The following is a 17,940-nucleotide window of genomic DNA, read 5'->3' as shown; positions in this document are numbered from 1 at the left end:
TCGATGTTCAACATCGACGTTGCCAGCCCTGGAGGACGTGTAGATGCTATTCATCGAAATAGCCTATTTCGATGTCGCCACATCGAAATAGGCTACTTCGATGTAGGGTTCACGTGTAGACATAGCCTAGGTTTCACAGGGTGATACTACAGGGATGAGTATATCTATTGGGAGGGTAGGGGCCTGACTTTATGTTATCTTTAGCTCGTGCATAATTTATCTTTTATGCAACATTCTTAGAGCTATGAATATTCATATTTAACAATGAGAAGAGAACTAAACTACTAATGTAATTCAGCTAAACTTTGAAATAGGACGAGTGTAGTACTTTCAGCTCTGGTTAACGAAAGTCCCATAATCAGTTATTCTGAAAGGTAATTAAAGTGGAAATCCAATAATGTTGATGTAGTTCATGAGGTGTAGCACATAATGTGTTAGCACCACAAACTTTGCTAATGAACAAGTGTTCATAGCCTGCTGATAGTTAATTATTCAGAGGTGAGCTCAGAGGGCTTTGGAGCGGAAATACTAGTTTATGAAGATATATCCTGCTACAACCTGCTAAGAATTACAATTTCTACCTCTGCAAAAGGAGGTACCAAGCAACAATGGCAAATCACTTGTGTCCTTCTATTCCCCCAACCCTGATTTCCCTTTCATTTGGTGGTCCTATATTGATGAAGACCTTTCATGTAGTACGGTACCTGTTGCTGCTGGTTACAATGTACTGTCTTGCTCAGCATAAGCTATATGTAATGAATGGATTTTGAATGTTTTACTGAAGGCTTCTCTGAGCAGCTTGGTTCATATATTTAATTTCTCCCCACCCTCCAAAAGCAAAATAGAATCCCTGCAATGCACAATCCTAACTGTGCTTCAACACAGCCGCTTGTCCATTAGGGCACACTGGCAGTGTGGTGTCCGAAATTCTATGAGCACCCTGTAAAGGGAGCAAAGACCCACTTCTCATCTGATGCCTGTCTTTGTGTTTTATATGATGTGTTTATAGCAGCAGGCTAGATCACGGCTGCATTGATAATGTGATGGCAATGAAGTGGAGTACATATTTAGAGAGAGACTCATTTCCTTTAGCAGAATGAACAAATCCTCTCTACAGCAGCTGGTCAGTGGCTATGGAGTTCAAGTCCTACTGGCATGTGGAATCCCAGTGGCCACTTGCTGCTTGTGGAGACTGATGTACATGCACTTGAAAAACTCCAGCCATGAAATCCAACCTGGGTGTGGAGAAGGTTCACGCGTTCAGTGGCTTCCAGTAGCTCTTGTTCTGCCAGCTTACGCCCACGTTCTGTCTGGTCTAGCAGGGCCCTGAGCTCATCAAGTTCCGACTGGAGAAGATTGTTCCGTCTGTCAGTGACCGCCAGCTGCTCCTTCAGGTCTTCATTCAGGTGTGCTGAGTCATCCAGCTGCACCTGCAGGTCCTATGGCAGAAGAAGCATAAAACTCACACACCAGCGTGAACTGACTTGAGCTCAAACCTTTTTTGTTCAGTGCCAAAGCCTCAGAAAATCTGACCGAACAATGTATTGCAGGCGGCTCACCTAGCAGGTCTCACAACTGGTTTGTCTCCTGCTTACAAAAGCACTGAAAAAGAGTCCCTCCCTGCCCCTGCACTGCATGTTGTGAGCAATGGCAGGTTTAATTCACCTCAGTGGTTAGGGGACATGAACTGAAACATTCGAAGCCAATGGTAGTTTCAGGCGTGGATATTTTGTGGATTGATCATTCACCCGCTCCGGTGTGCAGTTGAAGGCTTAAGGAGTCTCTCCAGGAAACCCGATTTTAAACTTGTGTTAGGGCTTAATAGGAGAACAGTTGTCAGGGGCTGCTGGAGAATTAGCTGAAGGTACCTACTATTTGCTCTTGCCATTCTGACTGTCTGTCAAATGGCCACTCCTCTAAAGGCCCCATCATTTGGGAAAGGAAATTCCTTGCACTGCTTCTTTCTCCCTCAGAGGGCTGTCGACCCCGGGACGAATCTGGTACCATTTTTACCAAGCTCTTTGAAGAGGTTTCAGGCTGAGAAGTGTTTTGCTACACACACACACAGAGGACTGGCAGCACTGTGTGGCACTCTAACTGCACCTTGCTTTTGGAGCAGAGTCACAGTCTGTACCAATAATCATTGCTGTAAAAGGACATGGTGCACATGTGTGTTTTCCATTTGAATGGCTACATATTAATAAAACCCTGCCCCAGGTGGTGGCTGTATGGTTCAGGCTGGCAGCTCTGAGGGGTACCTTTATTTGTGCCTGGAGGATACGCGCAGATTTTGTTGCCTCTGAAGCATGCCTGTTGGCATGGCTGAGCTGGATTTCCATCTCGTTGAGGTCCCCTTCCATTTTCTTTTTCAGCCGGAGAGCCTCATTTCTGCTCTTGGCTTCAGCATCAAGGGTAGATTGCAGAGAGTCTATGGTACGCTGCTGGTTTCTCCTAAGATCAGAGTAATATTCAAGGCAATGCTCTCCCCGGCGCACAGAAGCTTTAATTACCTCCAGTAATATTATATTTTCTGAGCCATGTTTTCTGGTATGGCATCATATTTCTATATGGCTGAGTCAGTATACAGCAGTAGTCTACAAGGACCCATTGTAACCACTTAGATCTGATTCTTACCCTCATAGTCGTAGTTTAAGAGATGATCTAGTCTGACATCCTGTGTAGCAGAGGCTGCTCATGTGCATCACCTGCACACTATACCTAACATTCAAAATTAGACCAAAGAATTATGACCCCCCCGCCAGAAAGCCATGTTATTGCCCTCGCCTTCCTCCCTAAATGTCCAAATAGCATCTGTGAGGTTATGACGCTGGGGAGGGTCCAAAATCCTCTCTTATGGGGGTGAAACTTATATAATACTTAATTCTTAGCACTACTTCAGTGCTTTACATCTGCACCCTTTTGTACAGGCAGTTACCAATCAATTGATACTGTAATCACCCTCCCTGCGAGGGAGGCCAGAATTATTCTTATTTTATATGTAGGGAAACAGACACAGAGAGGTATGTAATTTGACCTCTGCAATTTGACTGTCAATTCTGTGTATTGCAGAGGTCAAATTACGTATCTCTCTGTGAAAATCCTGATTCTGAGCCAGGCAGTTTGAGGTTTCAGCAGATTCTTTGTCATCTCTTCCTTTTACTGGGAAAGTGATTCAAGGCAGATACCATGTGTCATCTGAGGGATTATCTGAGATGTTTGTTTGGTGAACATTTTAAAGGGTTGCCTCTGACAGTGAATAAACTGATCCTTATTTGGTGTGTTTCCTGCCCCTTGTTATATAAATTAAATGCTAAGAGACTCATACCACTTGGCCCTTCACCCCAGAACTCTCAGGACCAGCACAGCATGTCTGAGAATTGTTCAAGACTCTCAATCAAAAAAACAAAGAACTATTCAGACATGATAAGGCTGGAAAGCACCTGTTAGAGACCCCAAAGACCATTGCAGGACTCTTCCCTCTATGCTCAAGCTAGTTCTAAAGGAAACTAATTCCTCAGTGTAATAGGGCTCACTCAAAGGGGGGAAAATAACCCAAGGGACACAGAAAACCTTTCTTTCTTTCTTTCTTGGCTTGTGCCCTAGTATATCCACCTCAATTCTCAGGTAATCCCCTTGTCCTCTTTGGTAACTACGCTCCCTTTATATCTTCCCTGTTCTGTTGCTGCTGAGCTAAACTGACCCCCTTTGCTACTAGCTCTTAATTGATTCTCCCCTCACAGCATTTTTACTGCTTTTATGTAAACTTACGACACACTGTCTACCTGTTGCTGGCGGTGGGCTGCCCAGAACTAAATGCAGTATTGCAGGTGTGGGAGCCATGGGACCGGTGGAAATCACAGTCAATGTTGACAGAGTGGGAGGAATACAGCTCCCCACTCCCCCTTCTGCTAAAGGAACTCCCCCTTCAGTGCTCCACCCTGGTGGTGAGGGTGAGAGATCCTGTTCCTGTTTCAAATCTCTTTTAACCATTAGCAGCAGAATTGTCACCTGCCTACTCTGTGGTGTGCTGCCTCTGTGTGCCCAGTCCAAAAGTCACACGCTCCAATCCATATCACACTGCTAACTCATAGTGATGATTGGAGCCTTTTCTGTAAGAAGGAGGAGCCAGTATTCAGCTGTCTCCCCAACCCCCACCCCCAGGCAATCCCACGACTGGGTCTGCCGAGGTGCCGGTACTCGGTACTGGCAAGTCCTGGCACAAGAAAGCACTGGGGACGATCACATGCCTAAGGTTTCTTTCTTCTGCTACTACTACTCTGCAGGCTGCTTCTGCACACTGAATATAGATTGCGGATTAGAGCTTTTCTATAGCACATTTCCTCAGTAGTTTCCAGAGCCCCTCACAAAGAGCAGTGTCATTATCCCCATTTTACTGATAAAGAGACTGAGTCTCGCAAAAGTGAAACAGTCCAATGGCGAATCTAGACACAAAGCCTAGGTCTTCTAAGCCTCAGTGTGTTAGTGTAATAGCCACCCTCGATGCTAGTGCTGCCTCACTGGTCTGTCTCCACACTCTACAGAATCTTTGGTCGAGTGACTCTCAAGGTCTGGCATATAAACTTAGCTGTTTATGTTACTGCCATCGCTACAGACACAAGTAATGCATTTGTGCAGAAGTCAAACTGAGAGGAACACTGAACTTTGCCTTGTGTTAGTCATTATTTTGAAATAACTATCCTAGCATCTACATAACACGACCGCTATTTAGAAATAATTTTGAAATAGCAGTTGGCTTGTTTTGAAGTTGGAAACCTCCATTCATGAGCAATAGTGCCTATTTCAAAAGAGACAGGGAAGAGAGCCAATTTTGAAATGAGCCATAGTGTGTCCAGTGGGTATATTTCACAATAGGCTCAATGGCTGTGGCTACAGTAGCCCTTGCCTTTCAGAAGGGGCATGGTAATGAGCCACTTCGGCAGATGCTAATGAGGTGCTGCCATGAATATGCAGTGTTTTATTTGCATAATGGCAGCCATGAGCATTTACAAGGTGCTGCTTTTGAAATGCATGCTGTTTCAAAACCCATGGAGACAGGGGCCTTTCGAAAGTACCCCTGGACTTCAAAAGCCCCTTCTTCCCAAAACCAAATGGGAAGAAGGGGCTTTTGAAATCAGGGGGTCCTTTTGAAAGGCCCCCAGCTACGTGGGTGGTGTGTGTTTTGAAAGCGGCACTTTCAAATCATGCATGGCTGCCATTATGCTAAGGAGGCACTGCATATTCATGGTAGCGACTTATTAGCTCTGCCAAAGAGGCTCCTTACCACGCCCCTTCTAAAAGGAGGGGGCTAGTGTAGACACGGCCTATGTGCGTAGGTGCTGTATTTCAACAGAGCTAAGGGCTATTTCAAAACGCATCTGTGTGTGTAGCAGTGTTATTTTGAAATAAGCTGTTCAGGAATAGCTCTTCCAGAATAGCTTATTTTGAAATAAGACTGCTGTGTAAACATACCCTTAAATTGCTACTGAAGACAAGCCTTTAATCTATCACTAGGCATGCTCTTATATCTAGCTGGAAAAAGTGTCTTTTGTTTGGTTAATCCACCTAGTTTTCATACGCTTTCTTACAGTATTCTGAGTCATGCCACTGCAGCCAAAATTAATGCCACTATGGATTCTAACCCCCTCTCCCTCTTTTTAGGCTGATGGAAGAAATTGTAAATATGTTTAGGATGGTCAAACTGGTTGGAAAAAGTAGATAACATGTTCCACTGTTGGCTTTCTTTTAGTTCTGCACATCTTTATGCTTCCTCCTTTGGTCAAAAATGAAAATACTTAAAAGCTTGCATGAAACTTTATTCCAGCCAGATTTCCAGGGTGATCAGAAAAGCTGGCAGAAGCCTTAAAGAAGCATCAGAACTTCTGAGTTTCACCCATTAAAAATCATTTCATACTATACAGTACCTTATGTTTTCCATTTCCTCATCTTTTTCTGCCAGTTTTCTTTCAAATTCAGCTTTAATCTGAGAAATTTCAAGCTGAAAACGAAGGCTTTTGCTTTCTTCATGCTCCAGAGCTCCCTGAAATAAAATGCACACAACTTAACAACCCTCTTAGGCCAGAGATCCTTAGACTTTTTCGGAGCATGAATTGTGACACTGAGACTGACCATGGACACCTTCTCATTCTTGTCTCCTCACCCATCAGCATCTACTTGTGGCATCTCAATTTCCTTCTGAAGAACCACCACCACACTTTCCTAATGCATTAACCTGTATTTAGTGCAATTTGGGAGCTGGAATTGTGAGCAGTCACCTCTCCAGACCAGACACAGTAAAAACAAACAAACAAACCAAAACAAACAAACCCCACAGTTTGAGAAAGGATGTCTTAGGCCTCAGCTAAGTAAATAAGCTTTACATTGTAATGGTAAAAGTAATCCCACTCCCATTGAAGTGAGGGGCAAAACTACCAAATACTTTGGTAGGAAGAGAACCCAGCCACAGGACTGTTTGCAAAACCTCTCTAAACCTGCCACCATCCCATCGCCTTACCAGCCTGACATCAATAGATACATGTGTTTGCTGAAATTAACTATCCCCCTTCAGATAGTCACCAGCGAAACACATCTATACTGTAATTCCATGCCCAATTTTGCTCCAGGAGCACAACTGATTCCTACTGATGTCAGTGGGATCTGTGTGTGTGAATCTCTCATTTGACACCAAAAGGAAAGAAATTATTAAAAGTATCACATTCTTATGACGATGACAGCTACCACCAAGATGTACCCTTTCTCCATTAAAATACAGAAAAACCTGTAAGGAAACTTTATGGAAACCTCTTATTGCATCGCATGTAATTTAATATTAAGATCCCAGACTTGCAGGCTTAAGCAGAACTCCCTTTGAAGTCAGTGGAAATTCAGACTCATTCCAACTGAGCCAAAACATTTTTGGATTTAAGCAAGCAGATTGGCTGGGTATAAGAATTGAGCGCTCATGAAGAAAGCAAAATCACTCATTGATCTATATGTATCTCAAGAGATGATATAAACAGAATGACATTCAAGAGACACAGATAAGCAAATTACCCCTTATTTCTGGTCACCGTGCACCATCTGTATTCATTTAAACAAACATGCCACACTAATAAGCCACCAAGGACAACAGCACAAAAGCACTGCACATTAAAGCAACAGTCAGCAGCTCAAATTCATAAGAAAAACACTCATTAGAAATTGGACTCCACAATTGCCTTTTAAATAAGATACATCATCATTTTGGGGGTATACCACAAGCTTTACTCATTAACCTGATCCGCTCACAGACTTGGAATTCTGTTGAGCCTTTGCATGGGTCTGAAAAGTATTCAGTCTAATTCATGAAAGTCAGGTGTGTCATTATATCCCCAAGAACTGATGTATTCTCTATAATGAGATACACAACACATACTATATGTGTGCAGTAGATAAAGTCACACTCAGCACTGCAGAGCGAAGGAAAAAGATGCTATTTCCTCTGCTCTGATTTTAACACCTTTCTGCATGGCTGTGAAATCCCTGCCAAGTATAAAACATCCTGTAACAGAACAAAAAATGTTACACATATTGAATGGATTCATATTTTACAGTTATACGATTAATTTTTGAAAACATTGTTTAGAGGAGAGCAAATAAGATACTGACAGAAGAAATTCAATACTTGAATGAAAAATCCCTGGCGACATGCTACACTACCCATGATACACTGATGCACAAACCAAGCCCTGCAGTGCAATAAAACCTCAAGACTTCTACAAGGTGGTCTTTAAAGTTATCATCAGGAGCAGGTCTGTCTCCACCTGGATGTAGGAACTGAGGTGGAGCTTCCCTGGAGGTAGGCATGCTTGTCACTGCAGAAAATTACTGCAATGACATTCGGTGATTTTTACAAAACTTTGGGATTCAAAGATTTTCTGAATGGCCTGTTTTCCTTAGGGTTTATGAGATAGACACGCTGGGTTAGCAGACTTTCATTATAGATAGAAAGCAGGGTGCAATTTGAGTGCAATTCATAGTGAGACATTATTTACAATAAAACATTGTAAGTTTAGCTTTTAATTCTCGAAGAGGAAGATGAGAGTGAAGAATTTGTGGATTAATACACCAATGTTCCCTCTAACCTTTTCATCCATGTATGGATTTTTTCCACCTATGTACAGAACAATTTTTCTATGCACTGAGGCATGTGCCAGCGGGCACCACCAATACGAAAACAAACCTAGCTGTGGCCACTCTGCTAATCAGCTGGGCTGGCATTTGAATCTCTCCTGAGCAGTTGCACAGCTTACAGGGAACACTGGACTACACAATATTTGGTATACTCAGGAAGGTATTAAAGAGGAGAACAAAAGCACCACCCTCAGCAGCTTACATTTTCAAGTGACTGGGAATTTGGATGTTCCAAGTGGAGGTGCTTTGAAGAGGCCTTACTTTTAGAGGAAGGGTGTCTTGCAGTTTCTGAAAATCAGGTCATTTTCAGGTTTGTCAGTCTGGGGAACCAAAAATTGAAGCTGCCAAAAGGGCACCACTTTTGAAATTTAGGCCAGCAAAATTTGTGGGTAAGTACAGAGGAGCAAAGAAAGTTTTCTCATAACAACAGGCAGTAAATGTTTGCTCTTAGTTGTGTGACTGACAAAAATCCTTCCCTTCCTTCACAACTTCCTCTTACCTCAGCTTCTTCCAGGGCTAACTGAACTTCTGACTTTTCTTGTTCAATCTGTTTCTTGACTTTTTCTATCTCATGAAGGCTCTTGTTTCCTTCACTGATCTGATCAGTCAGATCAGAAATCTCCTCTGAAATGACAACAACTTAGGTATCAAAAGTCCCAAAAACATAGTACATATACGTGTAACATTATGATTTTTATTACAAAAATCACCTCCGATAGAACTTGCAAAAGGTTTGTCTATACACAGAAGTTGCACTGACATCACTTAAATCTGTTTAATTAAACCAGTACATCTTTTGTGTGAGGACTCTCCCTTAACCAGTTTTAAACTGGTTATAGGAGTTTAGCAAACTTGCTAGTTTCTGGAATGGCTCTGTCCACAAGTATCAGAGGGGTAACAGTGTTAGTCTGTATCCACAAAAACAAGAAGTCCTGTGGACAGACAGATATTTTTGGAGCATAAGCTTTCATGGGCAAAGACTTGCTTCATCAGATGCATGCTACAGAACTTCAAATGTCCCATGCAGGACTACATCTACATTTCTTACTCCTATTCCCAGGAGCCCCTGTAAGCAATGACAAGGTTTGTTAACTCTCCACACCCACTCAATACTTGTGCTCTCCCAAGTGACTGCCAAAAAGGTCACCCTTTATCGTTGGGGTTATTTTGTGATCTCAACTCCTCTCGGCCTATATGAAGAACCGGTTGGATTTTCGATAGGTAACCAACGCCTGAGAGTTCCTTTATAATTCCAATAAAATAGCACTAACTTTTTAAAACTTTAATTCCGGTCAATAAATGTCAGATAGATGGTACAGCTCAAAACAAAATTCTAGGAGACAAGGCAATAAAGTTGAAGAACTTCGAACAGTTCCATGAAAAATTTCTAATTAAATGGAACTGGATATTTCAAAATACTTGCTAAGGGATAGTGGACAAAAAATTGTACTAAATGGCTCTTCAGTGGCCTAAATGAAAGTGCTTGTCTCCCCTACACTAGTGGAGAAGCGTTCCCTATTACAAAAGAATGCTACAACTAGTACCAGTTTGGCCTTTTGCCAGTGGGTTCAGCAGCTGGCCAGGGATGGATAGGGTTTGATTTCTTCTTTATCCCATGAAGATGGTCCCTACTACAGGTTACCATTGGTGGTACTTTGGCAAGTTAGTGTAGAAAAACATGCAGTAACTGCCTATGTGCTGTTCCTGTTCCTATGGATAAATGCAGTTTGGTCAGCATCTTTCTCAAGCACCAAATTTGTTCAAAAACTGGATTTAAAGAGGAAAAACAAAACAGAATTCAGCAACAGAATGAACTTCCACCTCTCACTGCTCCAGTGCAGCAGCAAGCCTAATTTTATCCCACTTCTACAGCCGGGTTGTCAGTTTTGCTCCCCATCTGAGAAAGATTAGGTTCTCTCTGGACTATGCTGATCCTGTTACGTGTGGCCTACCTTGGAGGTTCTTGTTTTCCCTTTTCACGGTCTCCAGATTGTCCAAAGTCTCTTCATAAGCATTCTTCAGTTTAAACAGCTCTGTGCTCAGGCTGCGGGCTTCCTTCTGGGAAGCTTCGAGCTCTGCCTGTGTCTCCTCATACTTCTGCTTCCAGTCACTGATGAGCTTATCAAAATTGCGCTGCTTCTTGTCTAGGGTTGCTGCCGCTGAGTTGGCCTTTTCCAAGTCAATCATGATGTCCTCCAGCTCACTCTGCAGCCGGTGCTTTGTCTTCTCTAGGGAAGAACACTTGGCATTGGATGCCTCAATTGCTTCCTCAGCTTCCTGTAGGCGAGCGGCTAGCTTTTTTCTAACAGTGGGGGGGTGGGGTGGGGGGAGAATGGGGAGAAGCCATTAGACAACCACAAACAGCTCCCAAGGCAGTTACTGAGTAAGCATGGCTCCTGACTAATAGTACTAATGATTGTTCTCTCTCTCAAACCTTTGGAGATGGCAAGTACAACACAGACAAAGCATCCCCTCTTCGGCTGCCTCTGGAAACCATTAGCACTGTAATCCTCTTACCTTATATCTTCCAGGGTTGTTAAGAAATGCAATGGAGTGTAGTTCTCTTGGGGAATACAGGAAGAAGCCAATGGTAATACAAATCACTTACTTGGCATCTTCCAACTCCTCGGTTCTTTGAATGGCATCAGTTTCATATTTAGTCCTCCACTGTGCCACTTCTGCATTTCCCTTAGACAGCGCCCGCTGCAGCTCTGCCTTGGCTTCTTGCTCCTCTTCATACTGCTCCCGTAGAAGATCACAGTCGTGTCTGGCAGCTTGCAGAGCATGAGCAAGGGCATTCTTGGACTGCAGGATTAGAAGGTTATGTCATTATATTTAAGGGTGGCAAATCACAATACACCCCAATCAACGGGTGCCCAACAATCCAAACTAAGCCTAGGTTACAAACAGTTCAGTTCCTTTTCCTCTTTGTCTCTGGCTACAGCTGATGGGATGGAGGAAAGTAAAAGAAAGGACACTGTCGTGATGTGTCTGGTCCAGATGGAAGTTTAAATGCCAGAAGAAAGCCTGTTCCCATGACATGTCCAACCCAATGTTGAAACCAAATGGCTGTGTCTAGACTAGCCCCAAACTTCGAAGGGGGTGTGGTCATTAGGGTGTCAGGAGATTACTAATTAAGTGCTGTGGTGCACATGCAGCACTTCGTTAGTAATCATCCAACACCCTAATGACCACGCCCCCTTCGAAGTTCGGGGCTAGTCTAGACACAGCCAATATGTTCTAATTCTTTCACATAAACATCCAGTGAAATCATAGACTTATAGGGCTGGAAGGGATCTCAAGAGGTCATCAAGTCCAGCCCCCTGCTTCAAGCAGGATCAACCCCAAGTAAGTCATACCAGCCCTGACTATGTCAAGCTCGGACTTCCGCCACCTCTCTAGGCAACGCATTCCAGTGCTTTACCACCATCCTGGTGATGTAGTTTTTCCTAATATCCAACCTACTCCTCTCCTTCTGTAACTTCAGATCATTACTCCTTGTTCTGCCGTCTGTCACCACTGAGAACAGTTTCTCTCCCTCCTCTTTAGAGCGCCCCTTCAGGAAGATGAAGGCTGCTCTTAAATCAACCCTCAGTCTTCTCTTCTGCAAACTAAATAAACCCAGATCTCTCAGCCTCTCCTCATAGGTCATGTGCTCCAGCCCCTTAATCATTTTCATTGCCCTCCACTGAACCTGCTCCAGCACATCGCATCGACATTCTTTCTATACTCGGGGGCCAAAAACTGGACGCAATACTCCACATGTGGTCTCACTAGTACTGAATAGAGGGGAACAACCACTTCTCTAGATCTGCTCGAAATGTTCCTCCTAATGCACCCCAATATGCCATTGGCCTCTTGACTACAAGGACACACTGATGACTCATACCCAGCCTTTCATCCACAATAATCCCCAGGTCCCTTTCCACTGTACTGCTGCTTAGCCAGTCGGTCCACAGCCTATAACAATGCTTGGGATTCTTCCGTCCCAAGTGCAGGACTCTACACTTCTCCTTGTTGAACCACATCAGATTTCTTTTGGTCCAATCCTCCAATTTATCAAGGTCACTCTGGATCCTATCCACACCCTCCAATGTATCTACCTATACCCTTAGCTTGGTGTTATCCGCAAACTTGCTGAGGGTGCAATCCAGTCCCTCATTCAGGTCCTTAGTAAAGATGTTGAACAGTACTGGCTCTATAACTGATCCTTGGGGCACTCCCCTTGAAACTGACTGCCATCCAGGTATTGAGCCATTGACCACTACCACTGGGCCTGACCATCAAGCCAGCTTTCTATTCATCTTACAGTCCATGTATCCAATCCATACTTCCTTAACTTACGGGGAAGAATGTTGTGGGACGCTGTATCAAAAGCTTTGCTGAAGTCAAGGTATGTCATATCCACTGACTTCCCCAGTTCCACAGATCCTGTTACCTCATCATAGAAGCTAATCAGATTGATCAGGCTTGACTTGTCCCTGGTCAATCTATGTTGACTACTTTTGATCACTTTCTCCACTTCCGAGTGCTCCACAATGGATTGCTTGAGGATCCCTTCCATTATTATGCCAGTTACTGAGGTACGGCTGACCAGTTTATAGTTTCTTGGATTGTCCTTTCCTTCTTTTAAAGATGGGCACAACATTTGCCTTTTTCCAATCATCTGGAATCTCTCCCAGTCTCCAAGACCCTTCAAAGATAATGGCCAAAGGCTCGGCAGTGACGTCTGCCAATTCTCTCAGTACCCTTGGGTACATTAAAGTCAGACCCATGGATTTGGGTACATCTATTTTTTCTAAGTAGCCCTTAACTTGTTCATTCCCCACCAAGGGCTGCCCTCCACCTTCCCATACTGCATTGTCTAACGCTGTAGTGTGGGAGCTGTCCTTGTCCGTGAAGACAGGCAAAAAAACACTGAGTATTTCAGCTTTTCTTACATTATCTGTCACTAGGTTACCTCTCTTATCCAGTAATGGCCCCACACCTTCCCTGATAACCCTCTTATTGTTAACCTTTCTTGTTCCCATTCACATCCCTTGCCAGCTGCAGTTCCAATTGTGCCTTTGCTGTCCTGATTACTGCCCAGCATTTTCCAGCCATCTATTTATACTCCTCCTTCATCATCTGTCTAAGTTTCCATTTTTATACGCATCCTTTTTGAGTTTAAGCTGACCAAGGATTTCCCTGTTAAGCCAAACTGATTGCCTACCATATTTGCATTTCTTACTGTGCAGCAGGATTGTTTGTTCTTGTGCCTTCATCAAGACTTCTTTAAAATACTGCCAGTTCTCCTGAACTCTTTTCCCCTTCATCTTCATTTCTCTGGGGATCCTGCCCATTAGCTCTGTCAGGGAGCTGAAGTCTGCTCTTTTGAAATCAAGGGTCTGTATATTACTGCTCATCTTTCTTCCTTTTGTAAGGATGCTGAAGTCTACCATCTTGTGATCACTGCAGCCCAGGTTGCCACCCACTTCTATTTCTGCTGCTAGTTCTTCCCTGTTCATGAGCAGCAAGTCAAGTTGTGCACGGCCCCTGGTCGGTTCCATTGGTACTTGTACCAGAAAGTTATCCTGAACATTCTCCAAAAGCTTCCTGGATTACCTGTGTACTGCTGTGTTGGTCGCCCAACAAATGTCTGGATAATTAAAGTCTCCCATGAGAACCAGGGCCTGTGATTTGGAAGCTTCTCTTTGCTGTCTGAAGAAATTCTCATCTACCTCATCTTCCTGATCTGGCAGTCTATAGCAGACACCAACTACAACATCACCTCTATTGCTTCCACCTCTAAGCTTAACCCAAAGACTCTCCCTCCTTATACTGGAGCTCTGAGCAATCACACTGCTCCCTCACACAGAGCACAACTCTTCCTCCTTTTCTCCCCTGCCTGTCCTTCCTAAACAGTTTACACCCTTCCACGACTGGGCTCCAGTTATGCGAATCATCCCACCAAGATTTATCTAAGACTTATTGAACTTTGTTTTACTGTTTGAAGACCCTTTTAGAAGGGTTCTTTCTAGGACAAGGGGTATAACATTTCTTTTTTTAAACTCCTCTTTCCTGCCTCTGACTTGAACAGGTCAGATGCAGAAATTCCTTTTAGAAGTGGCATTAGAATATTTAGGCTCAAATAACTGACCTTACTTTTCCTTCAGTTAAAAATAAATCCATTCCCCTTCATCTCAATCAACAAGTGTCCCAGACATCTCTCTTTTTTCTTCCAATGTGCACTAGTAAAATGTATCATTATCCAAAGCTGGCACATAAGCAAATAGAGGTGAAACAGCCAGAGCATTACCTTGGTCTCCTCTTCCAGCTGCCTTCTCAGTTCTTCAATCTGCTGAGTGAATGATGTCTTCCCTCTGGAGAGCTGACTTATCAGTGACTCCTTCTCTTCTAGATGTCTCGCAAATTCATCTGCCAAAGGGTTTTAACCAAGTGAGATTGGAACATGAACAGCTTGCTCTCCCACTGGGCCAAATTCAGGATTTAGTGACATCTGCCCAATTTTATTAAAGAGAATTGTGCCTCCCACCACAGTGAATATGCTTGATTTCTCATTAAGACAAGCATCTGGGTCAAGCATCTGTAATGCTCAAACCCTTCAGAATGTTTCTTTTAGTTTATTTGGGCATGGCATGTACAGTTGTGCATTAATTTTAGTTGGACTCTTGCATCATTCCTTGAAGTAGACATACATGAGCTTCCAACTGTAATTACTGTTTTTTGACCTTCATACTTTTTATTACCGTACATTGCACTTCTACAGACCTTTTCCCCAACACTGCAAAATACTTTAGAAACATCAACCTCACAACTCCTATAAGGGAAGTCAGGAGAATACATGGGAACACTTTAGGTGCAATGTGAATACAGCCAGAGTGGAGGTAGTACACCCAGCCATTTAATAGTGCACTGCTGCACACTTGTTTGACACAAAATGAAAAATATAATGACTGAGTGAAAAGACAAGTATCAGAGAGGTAGCTGAGTTAATCTGTATCTTCAAAAACAACAAGAAGTCCTGGGGCACCTTATAGACTAACAGATATTTTGGAGCACACGCTTTTGAAAGGACATGAGAATTTAGGTAAACAAGAACAGTGATCATAGAGGAAATTTGGTCAAAATCCAGAAATTAACACTTCTACTCTTTCAAAAAGTAACAAAATCTTGAATTATTATTAAGACAACACCAGTTTCCTATCTCTTTACAAAGAACGCATATCCATAAGCACAATGTCCCAACATTGTACAGAGGAACCTTTCTTGGTGGTCCGTTGTGTCCGACAACGATGTCTTGAGCTTGCACAGGCTCATGGGTTGTGGACTTGCGTGTGGCTGAAGGGTCCAAGCCTTGAATGGCATGGACATTCACAATAAAGGCAAGGGAACTGTTCTGGCTCTGTCAATGTGGCTGCTGCTGTTGCTCTTCTCCTCTCACAAGCATCAATCAGGCGTACGTATCGCTGCTCTTTGAAGCTGTCATACGCGTGTCGTACGAGAGCACGCCAGCCTGTTCAGTTTTCTGCATGGGGCTCTAGCTGCTTTGGCTTTATTCCAGCATGAGCAGTGGTGGCCTTCACGTAGTCTTTACACCTCTTGTGAGACGTACCTTGATTCCTTTTGCCCTGGGAGAGTTCACCATAGAAGAATTGCTTAGGGATTCTTGACTCCTCCATTTGTATGATGTGCCCTGTCCAGCACAGCTGGGCTTTCAGAATCATGGCTTCAGTGCTTGTGGCTCCTGGTCTGTCAAGGACTTCCAGGTTCGTGACTCTGTCGTGCCACTGAATGTGCAGTAGTGACCTCAGGCTGCATGTGTGGAAGCGCTCCAGCAGTTTTATATGTTTTCTCTACAAGGTCCAGGTTTCACAGCCATACAGGAGACTGGTCAGGACTACACCCTGATACACTTCAGTTAGTGGAGAGTTGGATAGTATGCTGATTCAGCACTCGTGCTCTCAGATGTCCTAGTGCTGAGGCATAGTACACCCACAAACAGCAATGCTGCCTACTATATCAACAGCACTACCTCCTGCAGCAACAAGATTACGTGTTCCTTATTCCAGGTTTTCACAGCTGAACCTCACTCAGCATCGCCCAGTTTAGCTGAGGAGACAGTACTGCAGCACATCACCTTGATTATCTTTTTCTGATTTGTCCTCCTTGCTTACTGTTTTTGGTTCTCTGTGCCTTAAATATTGAGTCTGTTCTGGTCTGGCTATGGTCTGAAGAAGTGGGTCTGTCCCATGAAAGCTCACCTAATAAACCATTTTGCTAGTCTTTAAAGTGCTACTTGACTGCTTTTTCTCAGTGGAAGTGTGAGGGTAAGCTTATTGTTTTTAAAAAGCCAGGTGTTTCAGAGTGAGCTTCTACTATCACATATTAGAAAGGTGAGGAGGGTGGGGGAATGCTCTTTGGGTAAAAAAGATCTTTCTGGGCTTGTTTACAACCTGGATGACAGGAAGAGAGGCAAGGCTCACTTGTTGTACCAAGCCTGACAGAACGGAGATGCATCAGTCTCTAGCATCTTACTACAGGTTGAACCTCTCTAGTCTGGCACCGTTGGGACCTGACCAATTCTGAACGAGAGAGTCTGCCAGACCATGGGAAGTCAATATTGTCTAACAGCATTACTAACACTTCCACTGCTTATGGGGCTCTTCAAAGACATTTAGGGATAAATTAGAGATAAGCAACAGCACAGAACATGGAGAGCCAGGACCCGGTGTCTGTAAACAAACTTTATGAGACCACTGGAAACTTGGTCGCAGCCATAATAAGTGGATATCTAACTAATTAAAAGCATACTGGACTACGGATGTTGCTGGACCAGAGTGTGCCAGATTAGAGAGGTTCAGTCTGTAGGTGTTTACCCTCCACTGAGTCACCACTGAGATGTATAGAACAGAACTGCAGTACCTCACAGAGTCTAGCACATTCCTGCAATGAGCTCAAAGAGGTTCACTGATGCTACATATACCTACCATTTTCAGTTTGCAGCCTTCCTTTTTGTGTGGTGAGGTCATTCACTAGGCGAGTCATCTCATCCAATTTAGTCTTTGTCTCATTGAGGTGGTCTTCATATGTGCGGCAAAGTTTTTCTGCATTCAGCTAATGGAATTGAGAGAAAAGATACACAAGCATGCAGACTTTGCAGCCCAGGTACACAATCATCTAGTTAGTCCCATAATACAAAGGTTCACAATAAAACCCCTTTTTTTCACCCCTTTCCCCCACACAGACAAGTAGAATTTTGGAAGGCAGAAATAAAAGATTCTATTCAGCGAGCTTTGAAGTTAGAACACTCGCTTTACATTTTGTTAATATTATAGTTTAAAGCAAGGAATTTACATCAGAAGATTTTTCTGCAGTTTGCCACTTTTATACAGTCTACCTATACTTGTCGACAGTAAAAGTTTCCCGAGTAGGCCCTCAAGTAAGAACCTTAGGATTTGGCCCGGATTTTAAGATGACCCAGAAGAAATGCTCCCCCACCTGTCTTATTTTTATTAAGCTCTTAAAAACAAAGTGAGTGCAAACTGGTGATGGAAAAGCAAGAAAAATATTTATCTTTAGTGATAGACTTGGATTCTGAATTGAAACAATATAGCAGAAAGATTCTACAATGATTTCAAAAAGTAGCATGTGCACAGGTACATATCCTATGCATAAATTTCTCAAAACTTCTAAATCACTTAATGAGAGTACGCCCATATTTAGATACCGAAAGTCACAGCATGTGCAGTGGCTGTGTAGGATAACCCC

At 43.3% G+C, this 17,940-nt stretch overlaps 1 protein-coding gene across 1 annotated transcript in view; it reads right to left on the bottom strand.

Moving 5' to 3' along the window:
* The window catches only part of MYH15 (myosin heavy chain 15), a 63,341-nt gene that overhangs the window by 7,994 nt on the left and 37,407 nt on the right, over positions 1 to 17,940 (bottom strand). The window contains exons 30-37 of the mRNA XM_074998830.1: positions 17,160 to 17,286; positions 14,468 to 14,586; positions 10,778 to 10,974; positions 10,122 to 10,471; positions 8,669 to 8,793; positions 5,922 to 6,037; positions 2,259 to 2,451; positions 1,236 to 1,439 (exon numbers count right to left, since the gene is read on the bottom strand). Coding sequence (XP_074854931.1) covers positions 1,236 to 1,439; positions 2,259 to 2,451; positions 5,922 to 6,037; positions 8,669 to 8,793; positions 10,122 to 10,471; positions 10,778 to 10,974; positions 14,468 to 14,586; positions 17,160 to 17,286 — 1,431 coding nt within the window. The remainder of the gene's footprint in view (positions 1 to 1,235; positions 1,440 to 2,258; positions 2,452 to 5,921; positions 6,038 to 8,668; positions 8,794 to 10,121; positions 10,472 to 10,777; positions 10,975 to 14,467; positions 14,587 to 17,159; positions 17,287 to 17,940) is intronic.

The sequence above is a fragment of the Carettochelys insculpta genome, chromosome 1 (assembly GCF_033958435.1).
Source record: "Carettochelys insculpta isolate YL-2023 chromosome 1, ASM3395843v1, whole genome shotgun sequence".
NCBI lineage: Eukaryota > Metazoa > Chordata > Testudines > Carettochelyidae > Carettochelys > Carettochelys insculpta.
The sequence above is the reverse complement of the archived record's forward strand: the minus strand, read 5'-3'. Positions and strand labels throughout refer to the sequence as shown.